The sequence below is a fragment of the Neolamprologus multifasciatus genome, chromosome 19, assembly GCF_963576455.1.
Source record: "Neolamprologus multifasciatus chromosome 19, fNeoMul1.2, whole genome shotgun sequence".
Taxonomy (NCBI): domain Eukaryota; kingdom Metazoa; phylum Chordata; class Actinopteri; order Cichliformes; family Cichlidae; genus Neolamprologus; species Neolamprologus multifasciatus.
In genome coordinates this window covers 19,747,573-19,768,243 of record NC_140457.1, presented here as the reverse complement: position 1 = coordinate 19,768,243, position 20,671 = coordinate 19,747,573, and the positions used below count along the sequence as shown (strand labels likewise).

Below are 20,671 nucleotides of genomic sequence, written 5' to 3'. Positions count from 1 at the left end.
GGACATTTTTGTAAACCTTAGGAGTTGTGTTAGCATCATATTTCAACGTTTGCTTTATATATTTTATTCTGAAAACTATACGTCCGTCTGTCAAGTGATTTTTATTTTGAAAGCCTAACCTCGCTAAGTTGACGTTGGCATGGCAACAGAACTGGTTCCCAAATCTCCATTGAAAAGTGTTAAGAGCGTAGACTTGGACTATTTTAAGGGGTTTAATGTTTTAACTGTGTGCTGTAAAGGGTGTTGGTGATGGTGGACATAGTCGCCGACCTGAGCACTCTGTGTTTTGAGAGCGGGCTCGCTGACGACGAAAAGAAGTTACTTTACCTCCGGGCGCGCTCGGCTGGACTGACATTTTGCGGGTGCGCGCACGCAGCTTTCGTGTGTGAGCTCATTGACTCGCTAAGGTGAACTCATCCCACACGTATAGTCTTGCAGTCATTTGAGTATATTTTAATCTGAGCTGCTTCATTCATTTGTATTATAGATGTGTCATCAAAAGGCGCACAGCGAAAATCAGAAAGCCAGTGGCACCAGGAGAGGACTACGACCTCCGCGTGGGTATACTTGGGATGGGCCATCTGGGAAAACGGCTGTGCCTAGCACTTCTTGAAAAGACCAAAATCAAACCCTCACATATTAAGATCTCCACTAGGAGACCAGAGTTAGCAGGTACGCACGCACAAAAAGCCCAAATCTGAGAAAAATGCTTGTGATGCAGTGGATTTAAGATAAGATGACCTTTATTAGTCCCACGCGTGGGAAATTTGTTTTGTTACAGCAGTGGACAGTGCAAAGTTGCATAGAAAAAACAATGGAATAGTATATCCATAAGATACTGTACACAATAGAATATAATAAAATTAAATACTATATACAATCGAATAAAATAGAATACAAATGCTATATACAATATGAGTATAATAATTTCTTGTGACAGAGGCTTTAAATGTCATGAGACACATAATCTTAAAGTGGTGGACCTATTTCCTTTTTATTCTGTTGTGTGTTTATAGAGCGTTACAGTGGTGGATGCTCATATTAGACACGGTCAAAGCTTCAAATAATGAGCTTGTCTTTCGTTGAAGTAATCTATGTGAGGTGAAAGATCACTGTTCATGTGGCTATAAATGCTAGGTTTCCTACTGTTGGCTCCTCATGATATCACTCAGAGTGGATACCACTAATATGGTCAAACCTTCTGTTTGCAAGGGGCAGCCAATCAGAAGAAAGCTGGCTTAAGGGATGAGAAGCTAAAGCTCCTTTGTTTCAGATAGTGGGTAATCTGAGGCGTTTCCATACACTTCCTTAATGACTCTCTTCAGTCTTAAATTTTTAAGCTACCCAGATGCATTTTTGAGCAGATTTAAGCTAGGTTGTTGTTGTTTTGTTTTGTTTTTTCAGTTATGTCCTTTTAAGACAATGAATAGTTATTGGTTGCTCGTTGTGACTCTATGGTATTCTTGAGTTAATCATTAAGCATGTGTTGGTTTAACTAAATTGCACTTGGACCAAACTTCCGTGTGTACTGATAAAAAAAAAAAGTGTTTGCTAAGATCGTTGTATGTTCTGTGTTTCAGTGGAATTTGTCCATACAGAAGTTGAATGTTTCTTTGACAATCGCAGACTGGCAGCATGGGCGGATGTTCTTTTCCTTTGCTGTCTGCCCTCTCAAATCCCAAAAGTCTGCGTTGATCTCGGCTCTTATCTGGCAAAACACTGCCTTGTGTACAGTTTCACCTCTGCCATTCCCGTCACCAGGTACAGCCACATTCACACACACATAGGACTGGTCATTTTTTGGGGGGTTGGGTCAATGAATCGCTTTCTTTTGAATTACTGTCTCAGATTAGCTAAGCTTCTTGGACACGACTACATCCTGAAGCCGAAGTATGACGTTGTCTCTTGTGACACTGTGGATGTTTGGCTGTCCTGCAGTCATGTGGCCTCAGCTTTAGCAGATCCTTTGCTGATAGAAGCATCGTGTCCTCTCACAATGAAAGGTATGTCACTTCAGCATCTTTTCCTTTTGTTTCATATGTGACAAAGTATTTTGCATGAGCTTCAGTTAAACAAGTTCTTTACAAGTTCTGTTCTTAGTTTGTACTTTTTGATTCCACGTGTAGGAGGTATTTCTCTGGGTCTGAACTGGGTGTGTGCGGTGCTGTATATCCTGTTGAATATCTGCACCTCTGCCAGTCTGGGATCCAGTGAGGCTCTCCTCTTAATTAAATCAATATTTAAAGAAAAATGTGGAGACACTGTGCAATTAAATGCACACAGTTTCATCAATTCATCCTATGCATCTTCTCTTCTCTCAGATGAGTGAGTAGATCAGTGTTTGTTTGTTTTTTAAATTGTCATATATCTCATTTAAATAATAATTATATATTTCACCTTTATTCCAAAAAGGCCTTTTCCCTGGATTTCACTTATGGATGCCCAGATCAGGGAGACCCCGCTGCTGCGCTTTCTATCAAGCAGTAAATCTGTGCAACAGTGCCTCTCTGCAGCTTATAAATCCCAGATGGAGACACCAGCAAAGTGACACACTGATCAGCCACAGCATTAAAATCACTAATAGGTGAACTCTGCTGGGGGAACCATGTCTCATTTTGAAAGCATACATAACAATACGAAAAATTAAAAAGTAAATAAAAGTCTGTTTAGCTTTTTGTGACCTGTCTTAAATAATGAGGCTGGTCAGTGTGCTTCCAATTCAAAATTTGTATTACTGTGTTACATTTTCAATTTTGAAAATAAGTTCATAACATGAAGGACTCACTAAAGTTTGTGAAATGTAGATATAGGTTTACTTCAGATACTTTTATGCAGTACAGTTACAGTGCTGTGCAAAAGTCTCAAGCTTAATATAGTTTTTTATTTTCTCTATTAAGCCACTCAACACTGACCTATGAAACATTAAAGCATCAAAAAATGCACTCATGGATGAACAAGTGTTGTCTCTATACAGCACAGGCGACTTGGGAAAGAACCAATTTTAAGTTGTATCTGTAGCTACTTTGATGATGGCAGCCTCTTGCAAAAAACTTGGACCTTCATCTACTGTTCACTGCAGCCTTGTCAGTAAAGATCTCAGTGGAAAGACTTCTGTCAAGAAGCCAATCTTAAATAAGGAAAATGGGGAGAAACAGCTGAAGTATACCAAATTACACACCAAATGAACTGAAGACAGGTCTGATGGAGTAATGAATGTGATCTCATACAGAGGAGATCACATTCATTACTTCATCGGGGTGAGGTACAACAGTGAGTGTCTACAGCCACCTGCAAGACACGGTGGAGGCACTGTCATAGTTTGGGTTGGCATTTAAGCCAGTGGTGTTGGGGATCTTGTTGAAATTAATGCAACAACATTAGGTTTGACTGCCAAAAGCTTCATTTTTTAGCATGACGATGATCCCACATGCACTGCCAATGCATTAAGAGCATATTACGCACAGGGGAACACTGTCAGTCATGGATCGCCTCCCCAGATCCTGGACCTCAACAATATTGAAACAGTGTGGGATTATCTTGACAGGGAATGGAACAAAAATACAGCCCACATCTAGAGAAGAGCTTTAAAGACTGCTTAAAGAAATAACAGGAAAGCTTGTCTAAGAGAGCTGTAGTTGTACAAACTCTGCTTTTGTCTTACATGTTGTCTTTCCATGTATATGCACGTTAGAGTACTGTATAATGAGAAAAAAACACTTAAAACTGAAAAAAAAAAGATAGTTGTTTGATTTTGTTAAATAATCTGTGTTTATGATTTGGCTTTGGGACGTATACTTTTAGACTGGTTTAAATATTAAGCAGCGGCGTATGTCCTCAGAGGAGCTGCAGTAGGATCCTGGTAAGGATGCAGATTCGCTGATTTTTCCGAGAAAAGACGGAAGTGTCAAAAAATCCGGGTCTGTTGTTTTTTCCTGTTGAGCAGCAGAAGCAGCAGCGGCAGCACAGTGGAGAGGTCCCTCACATGACTGCAGGGATATGGAGGCGGTTTTCCTCATGCCCTGAGTTTGATTAAACTAAAATCACATCATATTTTCGGCGCTACGTGGTGGTGAGAGAAGTTTTTGGGTGTTGTGTCCGCAGCTTCGGCTGTCCTTTTAACTGCTTGCTAGTTAGCTAGCGTGAGATATAAGCTAACAGCTAGCCTGGTTAATGAAGCTAGAGTTCCACGCACATGTAAACACAGCTCGTCGCTACTGCTTTAACTGTTAAATCAGAAGGCAATACTGCGGTCGACAGGGTTTATTATGTGAAACGGCAGCTTGTTTAGTTTAAACAGCCTGCTTTAGGAGGCTAGCTTCATCCGTCTCCCTCCCCTGTGGTTGGGAGGGGCGGGGTTTTATCTTTTTGCAGCCACGCAGACTGAGGTGTTTGCCTTCTCAGGACAGCCATGGAGAGATTAGAGGCTACATCACAGCTCCAGTCACGGCTTTCATCACTGTCTTTCTCATCTTTCCCCGGAGTAACAGCCAAACACTGCGACAACACGCCACCGGACAGGTAACCTGTTGCTGCAGAAAGTGGCTTTTAAATGGAGCTGCTATGCAGATGTGTGGTCTGAATGTTATCTAGGTTTAAAATTTCTATTCTTTCTTTACTTAAGGCTGCAGAATACAAATCTTTCAGAGAGCTTTACTCAGTCCAAAGACAGTATGGATGACACCAAGGAGGATTCAGGACGTCTTTCTGAGGTAGGTAATACTGTATGCTTAGGTGAGCTGTAAACAAGTTGCAGTAAATAGGGAAGCGTAGTCTAACAATTTAAGGCTATGTCTTTACAATAATAACCCTGATGTTGCGCATATTGAGGGTAATGAAGAGGCCCCTGCTGAGCTGGCCCTGGGGGAAGGAGGCGAGGAGAACAGCAGTGCAGGGAGCTGTCAGCTCTCTGCCGAGATGAAAGGTGAGGACCTGCAGTGTGCCATAGTGACAGCTGCTTTGTTCAGCAGTGATTCTGACTCTGCGGGTTCCTAAACGTCCCGCTAATTGCAGTGTGCGTGCACAGTATTTGCTTGAGATTTTGCCATCTTAAAATGAGTTGGATAAAGTGTTGCAGTTGCTGTCACATCTTGTTAAAGTCACTGCTGCGTGTCCCTTCTGATGGCAGCCCAGATGCCGCCCCTGAACCCCCCGACAACTTGGACATCTGCTGCTGTGAAGGAGTTAAAGGCGAAGCTCCGAACAGAGAAGGACAGCATGGTGACCGTGTACCGAGGCGACATCATGACGGTCCACGTGCCCACCGTGCCCGAAGCCAATAAAGTGTGCTGGGAGTTTGCCACAGACGGCTACGACATTGGCTTCGGTATCTATTTTGACTGGACTCCCGTGACGAGCCGGTCCATCACGGTGCATATCAGCGAGTCGAGCGATGACGAGGATGAAGAGGAGGAGCTTGAAGGTCAGGCGCCGACGCCCCTCTTTGCGATGGCAGTTGTACTTTTATGTTTTCCCCCCACTGGGGTTACGATTCAGTGTGTTGACTTTGTGGATCATGTGATTTCTGCAGGGCCCGTCGGCAACGGGGACGTCGAGAAGGGCTCCAAAACTCACACCAACTCCAACTTGTCTGAAATCCTCCCCGTGTACCGCCAGGACAGCCACCTGTCCGTGCAGGGGGGGAGCCACGAATTTCCAGGTGAAGGCACTTATCTCCTGAAGTTTGACAACTCCTACTCCCTTTGGCGAAATAAAACACTTTACTACAGGGTTTATTACAGTGCCTGAGATGCCAATTTATCGCTTATGAATGTACAATTTACTGAAGAACAATGAACTATTTTTGATTCCACACTTGTCGGGGGAGGGATGAGGGGGGGAGACATAATTGAAATTCTAAAATAAAATAGAAAAAATATATATATATAGGGATATCTATTTTTTAGCACCGTCTGCTTGTGTTGTCTCTTGTTGAATTTAAGTTTGTAATCCCACAGATTTCAAACGCTTCAGTGTCTTGCTAACATGTGTTTGAAGAAGCCTTGCATATGTGCCATTTTTCCCATGTGTGCACCGTGCTATTTGGTCAAGTGCCCATCATAAAATCTCTATTGTCTTCACCTGTAACAGATCTATGGTAGCAGTGATCAGGGAAAACCTGCACGGGTATAACTGTGTTAAATCAGCTATGATCTAAAGAAAGAAGTTTTGTTTTGTGTGCTTGTGTGTGTGAGAGCTTGTGCACCTTTTTTTTCTTATTATTCTTATTGCTTTGTCTTTGTTACCAACCTAACTTATTTTTTTCTTCTCTGTATTGATCCTAATCATGTGAGATTTCAGATTATGTAAATTCAGAGTATGGCGATGTCTGCTGTCACAGTGGTGTGTTGGTTTGAAAAAATATATATATATACATATATAAAGTCGAATGTACTGAAGCAAGTGGTAATCAGACTGTGCTTTTTATGACACAATTAAAAGCCATCCCTTATCACATGAAGCTCTCGTTATGTAATAAGAAAATCAATATTTACATTTGACTTGCACACTTTCATTATGTTTGGAGGTAGATTATTTTTTCTATCTAACTATCTAAGAAGTAAGTTACTGTTTTGTTTTTGGTCTTTTTTTAAAAAAAAAATGATTATCTTTCTTTCCTCATTTCAATCACTCTTTGTGCATCTTCCAAAGATTTTACAGATCTGGCTGCTGACGTTGTATACAGCATACTGTAAAGCAACTGATACTGTTACTGTACTAAACCCTCACTGTAAGATATGCTGATGGCATCAAATCCTGAAATTTCTAATTCCTCAATAAACAGACCATTGTCTCATTTCCTTTGTGGTTAATTGAGGCGATTAGATAAAACCAGCATGAATCATGGTCGATTGATGGACAGCTTGAGGAAAAAAATAAATAAAAAAATGGCCAGCCAAAGCTGCGCATTTCACCCGAGTCATTTCATAACAGTCTCGCTGCACATCCAGGATTAGAAAGCACTTCAGGGTGGCCCCTTGTGTTTCCATTAAATTGTGACATAAGGGGATTGATGTAATAGTTGCACAGAGGTGCTGATGAAACCAGGTTTTATTTTCAGTTCTCCCTTAAGGCTTCTCACAATCTTAAGACGCAGCTAGTCTTACTTGGGGTTTACTGGATTTTCTTTTTAAAGAAAAATGGTCAATAATTTATGGAAAGCTACTCTCAATATCATCAAATTCATTATTTATTCAATTAACTTCACGGAAATATAAAGATTTACTAGATTCTAACATAATCCACATTATCTACAAGCATATGATGGTCGAATGCCAGCTGGCATCCAGAGGCTGTTTAAAAAAAGGGGATAATAAATACAAATGAATGAAGATGAAGTTATATTATTTTGAGAAACCCAACGTTAGCACAAATGTGAACAGTCATTGAGTTTCTGTTTCGAGGGTTGACCTTTGGAACTGTACTGACTAAATAAAAATTTGCAGCACACTCGACTGCTTAAAAAATTGCATAGGACTAACATAATTATTCAGTACTGTGATAAATGCTCCCTTTCTTTCTTTTTCATGGTTTGTCTTGGTTCTGTATGTAAATCAGAGGTTTGGGATCTAATTTTCCTTATGCGGTCATTTTTTGGTCTGGCGTCATGAGCAGGTGTTATATAAGCTGTAGCATCAACCTACACCTGTTTAGTTTGTCATTTGATTTCTTCTTTGTTTTTATCCCTTAATTTTTTGTGATATAAACAATCAGAATAAAGATGAAGATAAATATATCGATTTACTACGGTGGCCCCTAGAGACAAAGCACGTACAATCTCCAAAACACTTGCAAACTCCAAAACACATGCAAACTCCAAAACACATGCAAACTCCAAAACACTTGCAAACTCCAAAACACTTGCAAACTCCAAAACACATGCAAACCCCAAAGCACATGCAAATTCCAAAACACAACGGAAGTGCTCCAGGACGCTAGGGGCAGTGTTGAGCTTTTGTTACCTAGTAACTACACAAGCCAGGATGTACCAATGACCGGATTTGGGGTCTGCAGCCTTTTTTTTTTTTTTTTTTTTAACTTTATTTAACAAACAATGAGTATACAACATACGAACAGATGAAGTATACAAAACAACAGAACATGAACACAAAAAGCCAGGGGTAAAAGAAAAAGGTAACAATTATAAGAATACACGCAAAAATTCACATACATGTATTGTTTTGAGAGCCTTTTTGTTGGTGGAGTCTGATATTGATTGAATGTACAATTCCACATCCTTAAAAAAATGACAGAAATATGGTGTTTTGTTAGTAAACTGGTTTTTATTTATGGATAAAAAATTTAGCTAAAAGTATTAACAAATTTATCATAAAAAAACATTTATCATACTTCTTGGGGAACTTAAAGAAACAGAATAAAACATTTTCCCATCGTAAAGAAAACTCCCTTAAAATATGGACAATAACAAACCTGCTAAATTCCTTCCAGAATCTCTGTGTAAAAGAACAGTACCAAAAAAGATGTGTCACAGTTTCTGGATGATCCCCACAGAATGTACAATTAGTATTTATGTCCCTTTTAAATTTTACCATGTAGTGACTGGCTGGATAACATTTATGTAGAATTTTAAATGAGACTTCTTTCACCTTATTTACAATCAAATATTTATGGGGGATCATCCAGACTGTCTTCCACTTGATATCTGGAACATATCGGTTCCAATAAGATATTATATATGGGAGAGAGACGATATCTTCTTGGAATAAACTACGTATTCTCTTATTGTTGTTACCAAGTTCCTGTGAAAAGCAGATTTTTCCTATTGGTGACTCAGCTGGATCAGGGAGAGTGACTGAGGTAGATATTGAGCTGTCAGTGTTTTTATATAACATTAAAGTCCCTGAGGGTATGGCACCAAGCACCATTGAGAATTCCTGAACACTGATTGGAAAATTATATAGTGCAATAAAGTCGTTGTAAGTAAGTAGTTGTCCCTCTTTATTAACCAGCTGAGCCACCAATAGGATCCCATTTTGGACCCAAGTTTCCAGGAAAAGTGATTTTTATATAAAATATCTCTGTTGTTCCAGATAAGGTATTTGTGAGGTGAGAAGTTGTGTTTATAAATGAGGGTCCACGCTAAGAGGACCTGCTTATGGAAGGATGAAAGCTTTACAGGAAGTTTCTCAACATTGTAATTACAATTTAAAATAAAATTAAAGCCACCAAAACGAGAGAAAATATGATATGGTATAAAGTTCCAGATAGAGGTAGGGTTTTTAAGAAAATGTTTAGCCCAATTAATTTTGAAAGTGTTATTTAAAGTAGAAAAATCTAAGACGTTAAGCCCACCTGATTCGTACTTATTCATCACAACAGTTTTTCTAATATAATGCGTACGGTTTTTCCATATAAAATCAAAGAGCATACGGTCAATATCTTTACTAATTTTCTTATCCAGATGTAAGGAGAGAGCAGCATATGTTAATCGGGATATCCCTTCAGCTTTAGTAATTAACACTCTACCTTTCAACGACAAGTCCCTTTGCAGCCACTGGTTGAACTTTTTTAGGGTTTTCTGTATAATTGGAGTGAAGTTTGAAGAGCATCTTGATTTTTGGTCTTTGGATATTAACAGTCCCAAGTATGTGACTTCTTGTTTAACAGAGATATTACAGATAGTATTTGCAGGGCAGTCTTTAATTGCTAGTAACTCACACTTTTTTAGATTTAGGCATAAACCAGAGGCCTCAGAGAAATCCCTAATCACAGTAAGAGCTGGAGGGATTTGGTTTGCATTCTTCAAGAAGAGTGTGGTGTCATCGGCTAACTGGCTGATGACAAGCTCCTTATCAGCTATGGTGATTCCTTGTACAACACTGTTTGAAATATTAGTTGCAAGAATTTGTGTACAAAGTAAAAATAAATATGGTGAAATAGGACATCCTTGGCGAATACCACGTTTCAGGTCAAATCTCGGGGTGGAGCCGTTACTCATTTTAATAGAACTATTGCCATTTGTGTATAAGGTTTTGACAGCTTTACAGAAAAACTCTCCAAAGCCAAATTTTTCCAAAGAGTGGAAAATAAATTGATGTTCAATTGTATCAAAAGCCTTATAAAAATCCAGGAAGAGAATGAAGCTATTGTCAGGTACCAAATCAGAGTAATCAAGTAAATCCAAAACCAGTCTAATGTTATTAGAAATGTGTCTGTTTCTCATAAAGCCTGATTGTGTCTCATCAATTGTCTGCAGCCTTAAAGGCCGCATTTTAAGGCCGATTACGTCACAGCGACACGACGAAGGCTGTCCCAATTCAAAGGCTGCTCGAAATGCGGCCCTCAAATGCGTCCTTAATTTCCCTGAATTTTAAGGATGGGTCGCTGTAGCCTTCATGGCCCAACATATCCCAGATTTCATAGCGCGGCTGTGGTGTGGATAATTTTGCCGAAAAAAACGGCTGAAGCGGAGCCGCCGAAGAGTAAACTTTCAGAAGTAAGTACTGAATATTATGTCACTTATTTATGCGCAAATGTTTTTTATAATGAAGAACATTAAAACATTACTGTTGGCCACATGTCGGGAAAGTTATGTGACATTAGCGATGTTTGTACTAACTTGGTTTTAAAGCCTTTACTCCAAAATATACGCCGTTCAATAGTTGACTTTAATCTTACAGAGAATGTGATGATTTTATGGATAATTAAAGTCAGTCATATATCCACAAACACAACAGGCTGAAAGTCAGTGATGCTGTTTGGTTTGCAGTCCTGAATATCACGGCACAAGCAGGATTCACTGCACTGTTAATGTTAGCTATGTTATATTGCTGCCTCTGTTCGGTGTTGTCGAGCCAAACGGACTTCAACGTGTGTTTGAACGAGCTGACGGTTCACTCGTTAAGCTGAAAGAAAGGTGCTTTAATCACAGGAGTCACACACGTGTCCACTGTACCATCTGGGAACTCTTCTTGTTTCGTAATAACACAGTCCTCCTTCTTTTGTGCTGTTTTGTAGCAGTGTATACACCTGAGACTGTCACCTGTCTGTCTGTCCTGCACTCTCTCTCTTTTTCTTTCTCTCTGATTGTGGAATAAAAGTATGAACATGTATTTATAAGTTACACTTGTGTTTGAATCTTGCAGCTTATCACGCATTTGATTTCCATGTGTGACAACTGCAAGTGTCCAGAGTGAGGACAGACTGAGGGACCCACTGCTGCACATCATCTGTGAGGCCCTGATGATCCACCAGGACTCAGCAGTGTGTGAGGAAGAGGAGGAAGAAGAGCCAGCAGCAGCTGACAGATGGAGAGAATAGACAGACTGTTCCCTGTTTGTGAAGGACTGCTAGGAAAGTTTAACATAACTAATTGTCTGTCCTGAATCAGTCTTATTAGGTAATGTTCAAATAATTTTATCATTCCAGTGTTTGCAGTGTGGGAGAAAGTACTCAGGGCCTTCAAGTTACACACTATGAAAGGAAGAAACAAGTTTAATATTCAGAAACCTAAAGTATGTATCAGCAGCTGAATGGACCTAAAAATAAATGTTTGTTTCAGTTCTATGAAGCTTTGAGTATTTTGGATTAGTAGCAGTGCTGTGTTTGTTGCATCATAATGCTGTAATTGTTTATATGCTTTATATATTCTGAGCTAAGTTGATCTATAGTGTTACATCATATTCTATAATGATGCTATGTGTTTGTATACTTTCTGCCCAGTTTGACCCATTTAGAAGTCAGCCTGTTTAAGGCTCTGATATCTATTCTGTATGACTTAAAGCAGTTATGACATGGTCTGATTTTCTCACCCAATAAAGGAATATTTCATATATCAGTCTACTCTTCATTTTATCAGAAGCAGTTATCACAGCTCATATAATTTCTTTTTGCACACGTATGTAAGCAATGAGCCAAATTTAGTAATGCCAACATACTGAAGGAACAACAGTTCTCTCTTATATATGATACACCTATATATGCACTGTCAAAGATACTTGTCTTTGAGTGAAGATTTAAGGTGATAAGACCTATAAATAACTGCAACTTGAATCTGTACTGAGGCTCAGTATTTGACACAGAGTTGTTCACTGCTGTAATAGCTAATAATGATTAATATAATAACTATAATATTGGCCATATTATATTTACATTACCAAAGTGATATGACTTTAGTCTCATGAACAACATTAGCTAATTGTTATTTACTAACTAATCTTAAATGACTGTTCAGTACAGAAATGAAGCCCAAAAATCATGTTTTACTGTCCTGTGGTCTCAACCTCAGATACTTATCAAATCACACAAAGCTCTTGTAGAAACAAACAAACAAATGAACAAAATATGTTTTCCTTCATTTCTGTCAAACAAAGTTGTATGACACGTTTCCAGCGGTTAGTATCATGGTTGCTAGGCAACCCTGGAAGCGCGACAGAGACTAGACCGTCCCATACAGACAAACTTGCCGTTTATTTTGCAAATCGAGCTCAACACTGCCCCTAGCGTCCTGGAGCACTTCCGTTGTGTTTTGGAGTTTGCATGCGTTTTGGAGTTTGCAAGTGTTTTGGAGTTTGCAAGTGTTTTGGAGTTTGCATGCGTTTTGGAGTTTGCATGTGTTTTGGAGTTTGCATGTGTTTTGGAGTTTGCATGCGTTTTGGAGTTTGCATGTGTTTTGGAGATTGCAAGTGTTTTGGAGTTTGCAAGTGTTTTGGAGTTTGCATGTGTTTTGGAGTTTGCAAGTGTTTTGGAGTTTGTACGTGCTTTGTCTCTAGGGGCCACCGTAAATTTACTCTTGTTATTCCAAACACTACATCAGCTTGGGTCTCATTAAGTAAGAACCAGAGTGCATGGTTTCAGACTGCAAGTGGAGATGAACTATAATAGAAGCTGTTTTTAGCATTGTCGCCTCTTGGATGAAATGTTGCTCCTGAGGGTGGACAGAATAATAAAGTAATATGACACAACCACACTGCATGAACACCACAGAGCCCAAGAACTGACATGATTATATTTTGTTGGCTTATTTTGGGCCCCCTAAGTACCAAGTGCACGCCATTAAAACACCACAGCCTAACTGAATATATTTCCTGACCATGTCCATCCCTTTACGACCACAGTGCACGATTAGTCTTTTTAATAAAAGTTCATTCACTGTTTGAACATTTCAGATATCATCCATTTTCTACATGGCTGAAACACAAGTCTAATACACTCAGAAGTTTCTTTGTACCATATATAATTTTTTCCCCCAAAACTATAAGTGCTAACATTAGGAAAACTGTAGTAGTAGAGATGGTAGCCACAAGCCACATTTCCTGGATGGACCTCGTACCTAAGCGGCCCCACTCTCACCTACTGATGAGAGAAGCTAGAACTCTCATCTGATATTGCTATTAGTGCTGTGGAGGTTCTCACTTGATCACCAGTAATACGTGAAGCAAATATGACTGACGAAATTTGATCATGCCAATCAATTGTGTGTCTATAAAACAATGAAATGACTTTGAAAGTCTATTCAGTTAGCCCGTACAGATCCATAATAAATACTGATTGCAGATATTTGGTGTTTAGAGTTTAAATTGTAACTATTTTATTTTTATTTTTGTTATGACACAAAGATCTTGAATTTGCTAAGCGAATGGATAGATGTTCAGTCATACACTTGACTTCCCTTTATCCAAAGACATATAGAAAGGCAGTGAGGCATCTGGAGTCCAACCAGCGGATCCACTACGGGGCCTATTTTTTAATTACTTTGACCTCTCACCTGTGCGTGTTCACTACGGCCTCGAGCTCCTCTCGGCCAATCAGAGGTTAGCACTGGAGCTCTAAGTACCGCCGATGTTTGCTGCTCTTAAAACGTATTGGATCCGTAAAACAACATGGGGAGACTGAATTTTTATGTCCTTTGGTCTTTGCGTGACGCCCCCCGCCAGTTTATTAGGTATGTCGTTTGATTAATAATAATAATAATAATAATAATAATAATAATAATAATAATAATAAACATGTTGAAAGATTATTAAGGACGCGAAGAATCACTACTTGGACTCACTCTTCACAGCAAATCTAACCGGAGGTGCTTTCAAGTCCATGTCCCGCTGCCTCTTCCTAAGCAGCTGGTCATCTTCGGTCTGGGACAGTGGGAATGCAGTTTGACCACAATTTCAGTCGAGGTTCTGGTCAGTGCAGAAGTACCAGCTCAGAAAATTGGGATTCTGTCCTCTCAATTTAGGTACGTGAAGTAGCCGCAAGGTTGTGAATTTGTAAACTAGAGTTTGCTGAGATCTCTTTGTGCTCAGGTGTCTGACTTGGGAAGGTGACTGGAGCCCTGAGATGGTCAAAGTGGCTGCAGAGAGGGGCAGGAGAGGAGTTTATGGCAAGATTTTACTCACAGTCTCTGGAGAGGTACAAAACACAAGTATTTAGCGCGACCAGATCCGAAAAACCTCACGTAGAGCTCATGTTTGTGTGGGGAAAGTCTGGGTTATTTTACTAATGGTTAAATGCAGTGGGGAATTTGCATATAGCCTCACTTTAAAACACACAAACTGTTCAGGCTACAGGTTATAGCATGCAAAGGGCAAATATAGCTTATCTGAATGAGTAGATACAATAAGCCTAAAAGGAAGGTGAAGTTTAACCTGATATATTATGCTGACTGCTTTTTTTCCCCCTACTTTTTTGTGAAAATATAAATTACTCTTGGAAAACAGAATCCAATTTCACCATTTTCACCTTGCTATAAATAGCTTTATGGCATATATCGTCATTTAATATTAATTTCTTTGTGCTAGTTTCCATTACACTCCCTGCTTTTTTTACGTCAGAGTGCTAGGCATCATGCCTATATGTGGGATTTAAAACAAAAAAGCAGTTCGTAGCTGATATTGCATAGTGGCATTTCACTTGTTTATTTCTTGCCAAGACTTGTGACCAGCCACAGGACAACTCCAGCGTCTTCAGCAGTACCCCTTTGGTTCAAAGGAAATGCTTGTTCCCCGAAGGGCACGATGTGACCGATCATTCCACCACATTACACACCCAAGATGCTGAAACTGAAACGGTGAGATAAACGGGGCAAAAATAGTTCAGTGGGAATGCACGCTTTGGTTTTTGAGCGTCATGATTGTTCAATTAATACAAATCCAGGTGACTTCTGAGACCTCACACCTGAGCGACAGGAGCGACAGCGTGTGCTTTGCTGAGATCCAAGTCAATAAAGTTGACACCAGTGACTCCGCTGTGGGGAATAAACCTCCAGTGTGGCCTACAGTGAGTGTTATCCTTAGGTGTATGTTAGTGTCTGCATGTGAGGTTAGTAACTGACGCAGGTCTGTTGTGCGCTCTGTGTGACTGGAAGGAAAAGACACCCAGACGTACAGTCATTAGTAGGAGAGGCCAACTGAGGTGGAGCTCTGAGGACGTGGACAGTCTCTCAGAGGATGTAGACCAAGCTTCGACCCCTAAGAAGATGAGGTCATCCGGGATAAACAGTCAAGATGAAATGACTGTGCTCATAAAGAGTGAGAACAGAGGAGGTCAGAGGCAAAAAGGAAAAAAATATTGGGATTACACAGGATTGCACAGAAGTGGCTTTTACAAAGATTTGTGATTAGTTTCAGCGTGTCCGTCAAAGCGTTGGTGCCACACCATGTGTCTGAGTGACCCTGATACTGCCATCCTCATTGGAGGGGAGACTTCAGAACAAAACTACTGCAAGGACTCCCTGTGGAAGCTCGAGTTGGGTCAGTGGACTTTGCTGAATATACATCTGGCCATATATGTATATTAGCTCCCTGTATCTATAAAGCATGTGAAGGTGTGTGGCACCGGTGGAGGAAGCATTTGTACTTAATCGTTACCTGACCTCTTTTCAGACGGTGACTTCTGGTTCCCGCTGAACTCCTCTGCTTCTGGACCTGAACCACCCTGTGCCCGAGGACACACTGCAACCTATGACCCAGACTCTAGAGCAGTCTTTGTTTACGGTGGCCTGAGGGAGGGTCGGCGCTACACTGAGCTGTACATCCTTAATACTCTGACCTGGAAGTGGAAGCTTGTCAATGTGGGTTTGTTGTTAACATGCTGCGTTTTCATTCTTTAAAAGCATGTACGTGTATGTGAAATAGGCTATTTGTTTTTTCTTTTCTTTTCATTGCTGTATTTGTGGATATTTCCCATCCTTAAGGCAAAAGGCAGCGTTCCAAATTTAGCGTATCACTCTGCAGCCTTTTACAAAAAAGAGCTTTTTGTCTTTGGAGGAGTTCAGTCAAACCTTTCCTCAGGGGATAAATCCTGCAGTAATGCTCTATACATCTTCAACCCAGAGTTTGGACTCTGGTACCAGCCCATTGTGGAAGGGGACAGACCTCTGCCTCGGTTTGGGTCAGTCTTCAGTAAATTTACTGTACCCTAAGTGCTTTCTTAATTCCCAGGAATGCTAATTTCATGCTTTTTAACAGGCACACGACTACGCTTCTGTCTCAGAAGTTGATCATATTCGGTGGACGCAAGACCGCTGCTTACTTTAACGACCTCCATGTGTTAGATCTGGGTAAGATAAAGATTCACTGACCGCCTTAGATTGAAACCAAGTGTCCAGGATTGCACTGATTCTTACATTTTTCCTACTGAGTGCAGGATTTATGGAGTACACAGCTGTGAAGAGTGGAAACATGCCACCGCTGCCTCGAGGGTGAGTAAACTAATCAACCTTGATAAATGTCATCCATGTAGCCATCTGGTTGTAGTATCCTTGGGCATCCCAGAAAGAGTCAAGTGCAATTTTAATGTTGTTTAACACAAAATTCATCCTAGTGAGATTATTTTCTTTTAGCTGAACATAATTCATATTTAAGAATATGTAAAGATTGGCCATAATAATGATACAGATAAAACCTCTTTATATATAAATTGACAGGTTTCATGCAGCACTCCCAGTTTCAGACAACAGGATTTTAGTCAGTGGAGGGTGCAGTGCAATCGGAGCCCTGCAGGATGTTCACATCTTTAATATAGGTGAGCGTTTTTTGTTTTGTTTTTTTTTCTTCAGTATTATTGGATTTAAAAAATATGGTGTGTTTGTTCCGGTTCAGTCCAGTGTTGTTATTTCGCACGACGCATCAATATTGATGAAATCAGCTGCTTTTTAATTGAGCTTCATTTCTTTTCTCCCCCAGATACGAATATGTGGACTTCACTGGTGTCTCCCCTGCTTTGCTCCAGGCCTCGTGCTGGACACAGCATGATGCTTTTGGGCAGCGCTATCCTAAGAGACACTGGGACACATGGACAGGGTGAAAATGTTAAAATCCAGTGTGCATTGCTGGTGTTTGGTGGGTCGGACTGCTCTGGTTCCTTTTACGATGACACAATCAAATGCACCGTGGAGATTCCTTTTGACAAATGAGTCCAAATTGGAAACAGTTTTTAGCCACCATGGCCCGTGATGTGATCAGACATGAGAAGAGCGTTTTGTCTGGAAGACTAATTCTTCTGCTTTGTGTTTTGTTGCATTGATTTTCTATTTGTGTGTCTCCTGTGTGATTCTTTTACTTTATTACGTGTCTTCGAAAATCACCATCAGGCAACGCGCTGCAAACAGTGAGACGAGAGGTTTTCCACTTTGCATAGCAAATCTCTGAGCGTTGTTTTTTACACATTATTGTCCCGTACCTCTTCTCCACGTATCTGTATGATTTTTGAAGGCAAATTAAAGTCATAGTTCAATTTCATGCTAAAATACTAATAAATATTTTTTTTACTTGAACCTTTCTTGTCATTTAAAGTAACTGCAGTGGAAGAAAGTCGCTTTTCAGTCATTTTATTTAACACAAACAACTTCTCAGTGGCTTTGTACTAAGCACGCAGATCATCAGGTGTATCTGGTTGGCGGGATGGGTGGCTCACTTGGAAAGCTTCAATCTCAAGTAAAGCTTCATTTAACCGTTTGATGGTTGGATACTTCCCCACATCCACTTTGAACCTGTAGACATTAAAAACATAGTGGTGATGCTTCCCTGTACAGGCGGTTTTGAGGTTATATCATGTTTTGGGGTCTCTGCCTTCTCTTGAATATAATAGAAGTAAATTGTTCTGATTTCTGGAAAGAGATGCTGCTGCTAACCTTCCAAATGTATTATTTGATGCTTCGTGGCACAAAGTGGCACAAAACTAGTTTCATCTGGTTCCATTATATTTAAAACAAGGCAGATGTTTTTATAGCCACTATCTTAAATCCTGGTCTGCTCGAACAAAACACACTAGACAGAGAAACAGCACTGCACGATAGAGGGAAAATATGTAAATAGGATTTTGTGGAAAGCCCATCTCTATTAAAGTAGCACTTCTATTGCAGTTTTTATGAACCTTCTCATAGCATACCTCTCTGCGTTGTAGACCTGTGGGACCAGACAGATGTCTGCCATGGAAATCTAAAAGAAAAGCAGAAAGTAAGAAGTAATCTTTGTGCTGGAAATTGCCCAGATGTTATCCTGTGATATATTCATGTTCTTACCTCATCACCTACACAGTATTTCCCTGCTGTTTGCTTCAGAATTGGCTCAAGAGCTGGGGGATAATAACGCATGCATGTAAACCACATTGGCATTTGTCTCATCACATCATGTTTCTAATGTCTAGAGCAGGGGTGTCAAATGTGGGGCAGAACTAGATTATTACTTTGGAAAGTTTGGAAATGTAAATATTAGAAGAACAGAAATGTTAGCAGTTTGTACTTCTGTGTTAAGTTCTCAGGAATGGATCACTGTTGATTTAATCATCATTGTCAGTTTTAAAAGCCTTCCTGCTTGCGACATTAAAGCAAAGCAGGATGGTTAAGCTGATGAGTCACGCTTTGTAATGACAGCAAAAATGTGCACTTATAGAGGCAACTCAGAGTTCATCATCTGCTGTGTAAAACAAAGTGTTTTCAGAGTGCAGTTCTCCTCATTTAAAATTAAAACAAAGCATAGAGGTCTAGATGACAGGCTTCCGCTTACCTTGAAAACCACGGTCGATGAAGTGCTGAGACCACTGCATCTTCTCTGCTCCTATTTTCTGGATTACATACAAATTCTGCGAAGTCCAGGAATTAAAAAAAAAGATAAAGTTACTGGTCTTGCAGGTTGACCTTGACATTGCAAGCATGGATTTTTTGTGAACCAGAGTAGAAATTTGAACTAATGGCGTTGTGGACTGTGTTCTGCTTACCTGCAGGGGCTGTATACCCGAGGCAATGAGGTCACTTATCATCCTAACCTGGGCACGCGCCTTTGGGTCTGCTGGAAGAAGACGGGGTCCTGATCTGGTCTCATCGATGTACTGGATCACAGCCAGCTACATAAACAAAATAATTTTGGTAACGTTTTTTAATGTTACATGGTGTAATTAAAAATACACAGACTAAAGGTGTAATTAAATGGAATTTTAATGTATTTTATTTGAAATTATAGAGTAACTACCTGCAAATGCTTAAAGGTTAGAAAACAAGTCAGGTTTTTACTAGAACTGTTACCAGTATTACCAAAATATTCAGTAAATGTAATAAGATAACATGACGGTGTTATGAAAGCAGACTCACCGACTGAGAGAGAGTGATGCCATCAATTTCCACTGCAGGCACTTGTTGCATGGGGTTTAGTGCTTTGTACTCCTCAGTAAGCTTTGGCACAGAGAGAGTCATTGTCAGACTAACACATGACTTTAAAAAAAGAAATGCATGGTTTTATTGTTTAAGACAGCACCTTGTTAAGAAACTTCATATTGTTTTAGCAGGATTTTGGACTCTTTAATATTCAAGCAATCATGTAGAAACTGTCATGTTTGTCTGCACACTGTACCTGCTGCCCTCCATCTTTGATCAGATTGACTGGAAGCTGGTCATATTCAACACCTTTTAGAGCAAAAGCTGGTGCACAAACAAGTTCATTACCTTAGTGATTTAAAAAAAAAAAAAAAAGTTACACCAAAGCTTAGCTGAACATTCCCAGGGCATGACTTACCAATGCGGACCCTCCAGGAACAGGAGCTTCTGAAGTATCCGTGAAGTATGGGCTGAACAGAAAACAGAAACTGTTAAGTCAGTTTGGAAACAAAGTCAGTTTTGCTTTGTGGTTTTATGCAGTGGGTTCACCTTAGTCTGAGTTGCCATACTTCTGTAGATTTCCCTCGACTAGACTGGATCAGTTACTGCAAGTACGTTTTCTACAAAAAATCTCATCCACTTTGAGCAGCCAATAGGATGTGTCCCCTAAACTCCCTCCTACCTACTCTTTGGTCCATGACTAAGCACCATTTGGGCTTCATATGGTTCAAATTAAGCAGCTGATGCACACATAACACCTGGCGAACAGTAACAGTGGTCTGACAGTACCTTAGCGAGGCAGGCTAACGACAAGCGCATTGTCGCTGGCTGCGATAACACTTTAATCTTTTGGATAGGGGCCACTGATCGCTTAAAGATCACACACTTTACAGCAAAGTCCCACTTTGTTCAAAACTGCGTGTGGATGCAGCTCAGCTGAGACACACTTCCTGACAGGAGAACTGACTGGTTTAATTAGCCAATAGTTGGTGGAGTTCCATAGCTAGGGCGGGTTTAATCCAAGAGCTGGGGTCGTGATTGGACAGAAGGCAACCTCGAGAGCCCAATCACGCTGCGTTATTAGTGAGAGGGCGAATTTGGAGCCTATAGGACGCCTCAATTTCCCCA

At 40.2% G+C, this 20,671-nt stretch overlaps 4 protein-coding genes across 10 annotated transcripts; 3 read left to right on the top strand and 1 right to left on the bottom strand.

The window, feature by feature from the left end:
- The first annotated feature begins 97 nt into the window (after positions 1–97).
- noxred1 (NADP-dependent oxidoreductase domain containing 1) lies at positions 98–2,660 on the top strand. Of its 2 annotated transcripts, none has more exons than XM_085143867.1 (6): positions 98–362; positions 488–672; positions 1,581–1,761; positions 1,849–2,003; positions 2,127–2,325; positions 2,413–2,660. In XM_085143867.1, the coding sequence occupies exons 1-6, from the start codon at positions 250–252 to the stop codon at positions 2,546–2,548; spliced, it is 969 nt and encodes a 322-aa protein (XP_084999993.1). In that variant the 5' UTR covers positions 98–249; the 3' UTR covers positions 2,549–2,660. The 2 variants fall into 2 exon arrangements, with proteins under 2 accessions (XP_084999993.1, XP_084999992.1); XM_085143866.1 differs by having other exon boundaries at positions 98–407.
- A 1,244-nt stretch (positions 2,661–3,904) lies between these two features.
- tmed8 (transmembrane p24 trafficking protein 8) lies at positions 3,905–6,793 on the top strand. Of its 3 annotated transcripts, none has more exons than XM_085143881.1 (6): positions 3,905–4,069; positions 4,407–4,518; positions 4,622–4,709; positions 4,828–4,921; positions 5,126–5,419; positions 5,528–6,793. In XM_085143881.1, exons 2-6 carry the CDS (start codon positions 4,409–4,411, stop codon positions 5,743–5,745), a joined length of 804 nt encoding a protein of 267 aa, XP_085000007.1. In that variant the 5' UTR covers positions 3,905–4,069; positions 4,407–4,408; the 3' UTR covers positions 5,746–6,793. The 3 variants fall into 3 exon arrangements, with proteins under 3 accessions (XP_085000007.1, XP_085000004.1, XP_085000005.1); XM_085143878.1 differs by having other exon boundaries at positions 4,402–4,518; XM_085143879.1 differs by having other exon boundaries at positions 4,372–4,518.
- A 6,946-nt stretch (positions 6,794–13,739) lies between these two features.
- On the top strand, positions 13,740–19,956 carry LOC146496478 (uncharacterized). Its single transcript, XM_085143815.1, has 13 exons — positions 13,740–13,900; positions 14,021–14,191; positions 14,259–14,364; positions 14,885–15,022; positions 15,109–15,231; positions 15,320–15,497; positions 15,576–15,704; positions 15,837–16,024; positions 16,148–16,344; positions 16,422–16,513; positions 16,600–16,654; positions 16,880–16,977; positions 17,139–19,956. Exons 1-13 carry the CDS (start codon positions 13,839–13,841, stop codon positions 17,366–17,368), a joined length of 1,767 nt encoding a protein of 588 aa, XP_084999941.1. The 5' UTR covers positions 13,740–13,838; the 3' UTR covers positions 17,369–19,956.
- On the bottom strand, positions 17,767–20,469 carry gstz1 (glutathione S-transferase zeta 1). Of its 4 annotated transcripts, none has more exons than XM_085143823.1 (9): positions 20,333–20,469; positions 19,962–20,013; positions 19,800–19,867; positions 19,541–19,660; positions 19,171–19,296; positions 18,960–19,035; positions 18,476–18,528; positions 18,343–18,392; positions 17,767–17,944 (listed from the first exon to the last, which is right to left on the bottom strand). In XM_085143823.1, the coding sequence occupies exons 1-9, from the start codon at positions 20,360–20,362 to the stop codon at positions 17,818–17,820; spliced, it is 702 nt and encodes a 233-aa protein (XP_084999949.1). In that variant the 5' UTR covers positions 20,363–20,469; the 3' UTR covers positions 17,767–17,817. The 4 variants fall into 4 exon arrangements, with proteins under 4 accessions (XP_084999949.1, XP_084999951.1, XP_084999950.1 ...); XM_085143825.1 differs by having other exon boundaries at positions 19,541–19,621; XM_085143824.1 differs by lacking the exon at positions 20,333–20,469 and adding an exon at positions 20,093–20,163.
- Positions 20,470–20,671: the final 202 nt, after the last annotated feature.

Coding starts and splice junctions, on each gene's coding strand:
- gstz1 (XM_085143823.1), bottom strand. CDS start 20,362: ATGCGCTTGTCGTTAGCCTGCCTCGCTAAG. Junction 19,661..19,799: donor TCAAAGATGGAGGGCAGCAG/GTACAGTGTGCA, acceptor CTTTTTTTAAAG/TCATGTGTTAGTCTGACAAT. Junction 18,393..18,475: donor AATACTGTGTAGGTGATGAG/GTAAGAACATGA, acceptor CTTTTCTTTTAG/ATTTCCATGGCAGACATCTG.
- noxred1 (XM_085143866.1), top strand. CDS start 250: ATGGTGGACATAGTCGCCGACCTGAGCACTCTGTGTTTTGAGAGCGGG. Junction 408..487: donor GAGCTCATTGACTCGCTAAG/GTGAACTCATCC, acceptor TTTGTATTATAG/ATGTGTCATCAAAAGGCGCA. Junction 2,004..2,126: donor GTGTCCTCTCACAATGAAAG/GTATGTCACTTC, acceptor TTCCACGTGTAG/GAGGTATTTCTCTGGGTCTG.
- tmed8 (XM_085143881.1), top strand. CDS start 4,409: ATGGAGAGATTAGAGGCTACATCACAGCTCCAGTCACGGCTTTCATCA. Junction 4,710..4,827: donor ATTCAGGACGTCTTTCTGAG/GTAGGTAATACT, acceptor GCGCATATTGAG/GGTAATGAAGAGGCCCCTGC. Junction 5,420..5,527: donor TGAAGAGGAGGAGCTTGAAG/GTCAGGCGCCGA, acceptor TGATTTCTGCAG/GGCCCGTCGGCAACGGGGAC.
- LOC146496478 (XM_085143815.1), top strand. CDS start 13,839: ATGGGGAGACTGAATTTTTATGTCCTTTGGTCTTTGCGTGACGCCCCC. Junction 15,498..15,575: donor AAAGAGTGAGAACAGAGGAG/GTCAGAGGCAAA, acceptor ATTTGTGATTAG/TTTCAGCGTGTCCGTCAAAG. Junction 16,345..16,421: donor AGACCTCTGCCTCGGTTTGG/GTCAGTCTTCAG, acceptor GCTTTTTAACAG/GCACACGACTACGCTTCTGT.